The sequence below is a fragment of the Gastrolobium bilobum genome, unplaced genomic scaffold (genome assembly GCF_033153095.1).
Source record: "Gastrolobium bilobum isolate Gb01-03AN ecotype WA unplaced genomic scaffold, APGP_CSIRO_Gbil_v1 utg15844, whole genome shotgun sequence".
Lineage (NCBI taxonomy): Eukaryota > Viridiplantae > Streptophyta > Magnoliopsida > Fabales > Fabaceae > Gastrolobium > Gastrolobium bilobum.
Genome location: NW_026896862.1, coordinates 48,986 through 57,320, shown reverse-complemented (window position 1 = coordinate 57,320; position 8,335 = coordinate 48,986). Strand labels below are relative to the sequence as shown.

The 8,335-nt window shown below is 33.8% G+C and overlaps 1 protein-coding gene across 1 annotated transcript; it reads left to right on the top strand.

Annotated features, from left to right (window-relative positions):
• The first annotated feature begins 213 nt into the window (after window positions 1–213).
• On the top strand, window positions 214–1,758 carry LOC133302448 (putative pentatricopeptide repeat-containing protein At3g15200). Its single transcript, XM_061502221.1, has one exon. It carries the CDS (start codon window positions 214–216, stop codon window positions 1,720–1,722), a length of 1,509 nt encoding a protein of 502 aa, XP_061358205.1. The 3' UTR covers window positions 1,723–1,758.
• The last annotated feature ends 6,577 nt before the right edge of the window (window positions 1,759–8,335 follow it).

The window sequence follows — 8,335 nt, the reverse complement described above, 5'->3', positions numbered from 1 at the left end:
CCTTTTAAATGACACAACTTATATTCTTTTACTCTCACGAAGAGGTGGGACCCACACCTTTATATATTTTTGTCTACTTTTTCCTTCTTTATCTATCTCTTTCTCTCACTTAAAATAACACAATACACATTTTTTCCATAAATAAGAAAGGTTTTCCAATGAACAGGTCCGTATCCATCTATAAATCGTTCGTTCAACCTATCAAAACAACACATGGCGTACAACATTCGAGCGATGAGGACACTTTCCCGGGAAAACAGCCAACGGATATTTGAAACCTTGTTCAACATTCACCGAATTTCTGAAACCTCAACCCCAGGGTCCCACCTTGGTTTCCTCGGAATCATCGTAACAACTAGGTTCTTGCATTCACGCTCAGAGCCACCGGCTATTTTCGTGCAGAACCTGCTAAAGTTCCGAAGGGACAAGCCCACCGAGCAAGTGGAGCGAGCTCTTGACCTCTGCGGGTTCGAGCTGAACGATGATCTTGTTCTCGACGTGCTACGAAGACACCGTTCTGATTGGAGACCCGCATTCGTGTTCTTCAACTGGGCCTCTAAATCAAATGGTTATGCACCCAATTCTCACGTTTGCAACGAGATTCTCGATATTCTGGGGAAGATGAAGCGCTTTGAGGAGTTACACCAAGTGCTCGACGAAATGTCAGAGAGAAAGGCACTCATTGACGAAGTGATATTCGGGACTTTGCTTCGTAGGTATGTGGCTGCACATAAAGTGGAGGAAGCAATTGACATGTTCTACAAGAGGAAAGAGTTTGAGTTGGAGCTTGATGCTGAAGCTTTTCGCACCCTCTTGATGTGGCTGTGTAGATACAAGCATGTGGAAGATGCAGAAGCTTTGTTTCAGAGTAAGGTGAGTGAGTTTCGTCCTGATATAAAGACATGGAATGTGATTCTCAATGGTTGGTGTGTTTTGGGGAACGTGCATGAGGCAAAGAGGTTGTGGAAAGACATAGTGGCATCTGAATGCAAGCCAGATCTTTTTACCTATGCAACTTTCATCAAGGCATTGACCAAGAAAGGGAAATTAGGCACTGCATTAAGGTTGTTCCGTGGCATGTGGGATAAGGGTTGTAAACCTGATGTTGTGATATGCAATTGCATCATTGATGCTCTTTGTTTCAAGAAGAGGATTCCTGAGGCGTTGGAGGTTTTCGGGGACATGAATGAGCGAGGTTGTCAACCCAATGTGGCTACTTACAATTCATTGATTAAGCACCTGTGCAAGATACGGCGAATGGAGAAGGTCTATGAACTAGTAGATGATATGGAATGGAGGAATGGGAATTGTTTGCCTAATGCTATTACTTTCAATTACTTGCTCAGGTCCTTGAAGGAGCCAGAGGAAGTTCCCAGTGTTTTGGAGAGGATGGAGAGAAATGGGTGCAGCATGAATGGTGATGTTTACAACTTGGTCTTAAGGTTGTACATGGATTGGGATAACCAAGATGGATTAAGAAAAACATGGGAAGAAATGGAGAGGAAAGGATGGGGACCAGACCAGAGGGCATATACGATCATGATTCATGGGCACTATGAAAAAGGGAGAACAAAGGATGCTATGCGTTATTTCAGGGAGTTGACATCCAAGGGAATGGTGCCAGAGCCCAGGACTGAGAAACTAGTGAATTCCATGAACATTCAGTTAAAGGAGAGATCAATAAAACAAGAAGGAATCCAAGGGGAGACAACTAATGTTTGAGACCTTGGAATAGAGTTAGACAATGTTTCTTTCAACTTTGTAGTTCAGATTGGCAGCTTGTGATTTGTTGGAACTGCCTGTAATCACATTTAGAATATTGTAGATTTGGAATGGTTATATATACACCCTGGAACATTTTATTTTTTTTAATGATCTTTCTGTTAAGGAGGAAGAAAAAAAAAGAAAACATGATAAGCATGAACTAGGGCAGAGACACCGGATTATTATATTAAAATATTTTACAGAGTGATGATAACTGTTTGGTTTTCTTTTTCATTATAGAATTCGTCATGAATCTTGTACAGAAATAGAATCAATGAATCAGTGATGTTATTACAATATGTGCACCAGATAGTCAGAACCTGATTCAGCATATGAGCATAACGTGAAAAACAAAGGCGCTATTTTCTCATTTGATTTCTGTGAACGTAGCATGGCGCTTTAACGTTGGATCATATTTCTTCAGCTCAAGTTTGTCATTCTTCCTGCTTTTCTTCTTGGCATAAAAAAATCCAGAGTCAGTACCAAGAACAAAAATGCTCATTTTGTTATCCAGATCAACAAGAAAGCAGTTGGTGAAGAACAAAATGTGAAAAAACATCGGAACAGCTTCATAGGTCCAACTCAGCAATCCTTATTCACTACCTACTTGGCGAAATGATTCAAATTCCCAATCTATGATAAATTTCCAACCTATTCATAATAAACAATTTTGTCCAGTAGTGATGGAATGTGACTTGTCAAAGAAAGTCTGAGTAATCCTTATGGTAAGCGATTAACTTGACTCACTATTGCCATTTACCAAATTTCTTTTTTTAGAGCACAAGTAGGGTGGGCATCGAGCGGCTTGGTTTGGTTATTGTCAAAAATCAAACCAAACCAAACCAGTTTTAAACGATTTGGATTTTAAATCGGACCACTTTTTTTTATAAAAAAACCGGTTTTTAATTTGTCCAAACCAGTTTAAAACCGGTTTGTGGTTTATAGCCGGTTTTGAATTAAAACCGGTTATCAAGTTCAAAACCGATTTTTTAACAAATTCAAAATCGATTTTTCATGGATTGTGCTATTTTTATAAGTAGTCTATTTTTCTCCTGGTTATAGGTAGTTGACCAACTATTTCTTGCAAGAATCTTCATTGTTTTGGAACTCTTAGGACGAAATGATTCTTATAGAAATGATTCACGTTGTTTTTACGGAAAACATTTTCATCAAAATTTGTGACAAAAAACATATCTGTAAAAAAAATTGACGAAATTTTTTTTTTGTCAAATTTTGTTACGGAATATAAATTTTGTCAAAACATTTCCCTCAAAATATTTCACAAAAAAACATATTCATCGAAATTTTTGACGAAAAAATCAAAATTTTCCACGAAACACATTTCCTTCGAAAACTTTTGACGGAAAAATATCTCATCAAAATTCTTTACGGAATTCAAATTCCGTCGAAAGTTTTCGACGGAAACATTTTCGTTAAACTTTTTGACAAAAATATTTCCGTCGAAATTTTTAACGACACACATTTCCATCGAAAATTTTCGACCAAAAAAATTTCCGTCAAGTTTTTTGATAAAAAACATTTCCATCAAAATTTTCAATGGAACACATTTCTATGAAAAATTTTTGTAAAAATTTTATGACGAACAATATTTGGATAAAATTTTCTGACAAAAATGTTTTTCGTCAAAAAATTTGAGGGAAATGATTGGAGGGAATTTAGATTCCGTAAAGAACTTTGACAAAAAAAATTTCCGTCAGAATTTTTTATAGAAATATTTTTCATAAAAAAAAATTTCTTAAATATTTTCCGTCAAAAATTTGGTCACAATTTTCGCTGTAAATGTGTTTTGTTGGAAATATTTTTCGTCGAAAATTTGGACGAAAATATTTTTCGTAAAAAAATTTGACGAAATTATTTTCTGTCAATTTTTTATATGAAAATGTGTTTTGTCAAAAATTTATACAGAATTATTTTTCGTTGAAAAGTTTGACAGAATTGTTTCTGTCAAAAGTTTCGACGGAATTTAGATTCTATCAAGAATTTTGACTGAAATATTTTGTCCCTCAAAAAATCAGTGATTATGACAAAATCTTGTTAGGTCTCTAGTTTCGACGAAATTTTTTTCGTCTCTATTTTTTACGTAATATGATTTTTGTCAAAATTTTCGACGAAATATTTTTCTTCGATAAATTTCATTAGTTTTTGAGATTTTTCTAATAATGTCATATTTAAAAATGATTCATATTTATGTAATTTTTACATTTTAATGTTAAGGATAAAAGATAATACTTATTTGTTCTTTAATTGTAAAATAGTTTAGTTATGGATAACCATGGATAACCAATTATTTTTATGGTTTGGTAAATAACCAGTTTATAAAATAAAATGCAGTTTCATATGAAACTGGTTTTTAAAAATAACCGATTTTTAAAATGTGGAGATTTGGTTATGGATCGATTTGGTTCTTTTGAATATTTTGACCACAAGTATCACCATTTCAACCTGTTCAATAAAGTAGGTGTGTGGTTGACCAATACTACAACCAGGGAGCATTTCTTCACCTTGTGCATCATGTTTCTTCCTAAGCACATCCAATGCTTCCCAATTCCGAAACCTGCAAACCATTTATTAGAATATCATTAAAAACCATTCCCTGAAAGTGAGTACTGGGAAACAAAAAGTGAGCTTGATTTAAAGCTCTAAGCAATTGTTTAGTTGAATGACACGGCAAATTAAAATGAACTTCCACAAGAATCAAGTATTGTACAATCTATATAAGATCATAAGCATCTGCTGCAATTTAACACACCAAAGTCCATGATTCACAATGTTAAATAAACCTAAAACAAAGTGTTTGCATTATACAAACCAAATATAGACACTTGTAACCAAAATATATATAGGCACTTGCAATAATAACATCATCTATTACTAGGTTAATCCTCGGATGGAACTAGAAGAATTCTGAGTCTTATACATGGGGAAAACCATGGAGCCACATCTGCAGATATTCACCATAGTACCCTTGTGCTTTGAAAATTGAAAGTTAGGCATTTGAATTTAGCACGAGTGATGATAGTCCGTTACTTTATCTTCGATGAAATAAATAAGAGTTATTTTATTCATGTGGAATTTATTTTATACTAGAACTCAATATTTTATTTGGCAGAGACACGTAAATAATACATATTGAAATTGGACTTTTTGACCGTAGTAATTCGTTTTTCAAAAAGTTTGAGCCGATTAAGTTTTTGGTTAAATTTATTATCAGATTAATGTAGAGAGACGTGACACCTGACATGTCACATCTAAATGTGATAGTATGCCTGACACGTTTAGTGTTGACAAAAGACATGACATCTGACATGCCACATCTAAATGTGGTAGTCACACTACCACATTTAGTGTAGCGACAAACATAAATACGATTTCATATGCCACACGACGAAGTCACACTTCACATGTCACATGACGAAGTCACACTAAACGCTTCTGGTAGACTACCATGTTTAGACGTGGCATATCAAGTACCACGTCTCTTATCAAGGACATATTGTTGTGATACGCATCAGGCATACTACCACATTTAAACACGACAAGTCAGGTGCCACGTTTTTCTGCATTAATCGGATAATAAATTTGATTAAGAGCTTAATCTGGTCAAACATTTTAAAAATTAAACTATTACGGTCAAAAACTCTTGAAATTGTTATTTGAGAAATGTTAAACATATAAAATGTTTTTATTTTTATTTTTTTATAGACAATGACTCGTTATATATAAGCAAACTTTCAGTATAACAGAGGTATGAAAATTAGATGCGACGGGGTATTTTATACTATGTAATCTCAGAAATACATCATGTAAAGTACTAAAATTGCTATTTTATTCTCTCTCGTTTTTTTTTATTTTCTCTCTTTTGCAAAATGTCGCTGACGTGTCACATATTCATTGATCCGTCGCAGGTAGTACGGTAGCACTATAGTTTTTTTCGTTATATATATGGTTCACATCCCCCGTACTCGAAAGTGACAGTGTTAAATTAAGAAAAGGGATTAATTTCTCTCATTTTTTGAGAACAAAAGTGACAGTGTCATGTTCTAATAAAATTCACAGACAAATAAGGGTAACAAAAGTAAAATATTAAAAAGGGGTATGACAATTTAAGAATGTCAAATCTATTTTTATCCTGATAATTTTTGGAAAATTTAGGAAACATATACTATTTTTTTATTTAAAAAATAAGGACCAATTACAAAAAAAAAAAAAAAAATGTACAAGATTTCTTATCATGGTTCATTGTCAACAACAAAGACAAGCTTAGAGATATTAGTCATACAGCCTTACCAAAAGGATGAAGGATGAAATGCATCTAAAGCAAGCAGTGGCCCAATCCATAAAGAATAATACGTTGAAGCCCAGTTAAGTTTCTGTTGTCCTCTTTGGGTTCACTTATATGATTTTCTTCTCATGTCAAAGCTCCATTACATTAGGTACATTTCTTTCTTTGTTGTTGGGCTATATGAAGGATCATATCATAGGAGATTTCTGTACCTCTAAAAAATTATGCATTTGAAGTCTGATAAGATGTGTACCCTTAACAATATAGATTAAAAAAATCAGTAGAAAGATTTATATAAATTTGATATAGAAATCTTGTCCCATAATTTTTCATCTCCATTTTAAAGGAAGAACTAAATGTATTTTGAGAGTCGTAACACCCAAAAATGTGGTAACGTTGAAAGACAAAATTGAATTAGGATTTTGGATACCCAGGTATCAATAAATATATGTTGAGTGTAACTTAGGTAAATTATTATGATTGTTTGACCGTACTCTCATTTAAAAATATGAAACGATATAAAAATTTAAAATTTAAAAACATAAAAAGAAAAGATCTTGATAAAAAAAAGTAATAAATAAGGAATTAATTAACAATAGTAGAAGAGATTTTTTTAACAATAAATTTATATGTAAAATAAAAGAAGAGAATATATTGACAATTAAAAATGCAACTTCATTTTATAACAATAGATTAAAATACATGATTAAGAAAGAATAAAATACCCTCTGGGAGAGCCAATGCAGAGGAAGAATTCCCATTCAAATATTTTTGTAGCACATTTTGCGTTCATTAACTTTATATGTTACAATAAAGGGAAATATTACTCTCTTTTCACATAAGATAACTTCTCTCATGTTATCTCAGTTTGATTTTCGCACCTCACCTTTTTTCTTTCTTTTTTTATGCAATGGGGGGACCCACCCATTTTCTCTCTACAACGTAAGATAACTATCTTATATGAAAGGAGAGAAATAAAACCCTACAATAAAAGTACTCGGAGTTTATATGCATACATAAATTAACGACAACACAAACAAGTACCATGTCTTTACAAAACCATATGTGAAATCATATTGATCCATTTCCAATATGCATTCGGTTCGATTCAAGCAGATCGAGGATATTCACCCAGTGGGTGAAATATCAATGTGGGATCAGTACACTTGCAGGTGTTTATGAAGGACACATCGCAAGGGGCAGTATATCATTGTGCATGGAGAATAACAATGTACACAAGGCATGAGATGTGTGCACAATGACTATTAAAAATAATAGAGTGTAAAGTGTATAACTGATAGCTTTAACCCCTATTTATATATGAGTTACTTGGTGGGAGTAGAGTTATGATCCCCTTAGGATTGTTTAGATTAGGGGTGGCAATTATCAACACGACCTGCTGACATGACATAAAAAACTAGTGTTCGGGTCGATCCATTTTCAAATTCGTGTCATGTCGCGTGTTAACCATCCAACCCAAAATTGACCCGTATTTATCATATTTTAGGTTTTTCGTGTCATGTTGTAAACAAGTTATTCGTAACTTATCATGTCGTGTCAACCCACATAATAATTAACACGATTTGGGGATAATAGGTTATTTGTATCGTGTTGTGTCATGTCAGCTCGCATAATAAGCAACACACTATGAGTTTACAGGTTATTTGTTCTGTGTCATGTCAACACGCAAAATAAGCGAGTCATGTTCATGTCGAAAGTTTTGACCCAATTTCAATTTCGCGTTGTGTTCAAGTTGAGTGTATTGTACTGGTGTTGAATACATGTCGTATCATGTCTTGTCGACCCGAATCGCCACCCCTAGTTGTGAGTCTTATCTTCTCTCTCTCTCTCTCTCTCTCTCTCTCTCTCTTTCTCTCCTAGTGATGTGATAAGGTTGTTACCCTTATCTATCTTAGTTGTTTGTTTGTTGTGGGTTGTTAAGTCATAAGCCTATAAATTGGGTCCATAACATATTGCTTATGTGCTTAACAAGGTGATTTTGGAAAATGCATTGTGTCTTAGGTCAATGCATGAAATTGAGAGAATCATAACTTTCTTAGAATTTCATTGATGATATTCATCTAATTGACTAGTTCCCTTTGATTCTTAATTATGATTTGGACAATCACCTCACACTAAGAATCAAAATTTAGACAATGCTTATTGGAGGAGATGAGAAAATCACTAGGATAGTGCTACATAAGCTCCCAAAAATCAAGTGCAATGTCACCAAACCATTGGAGGATTTTTCTTCATAAGATTCAATTA

Excerpts from the sequence above, each read along its gene's own strand:
- LOC133302448 (XM_061502221.1), top strand. The coding sequence starts at position 214 with ATGGCGTACAACATTCGAGCGATGAGGACACTTTCCCGGGAAAACAGC.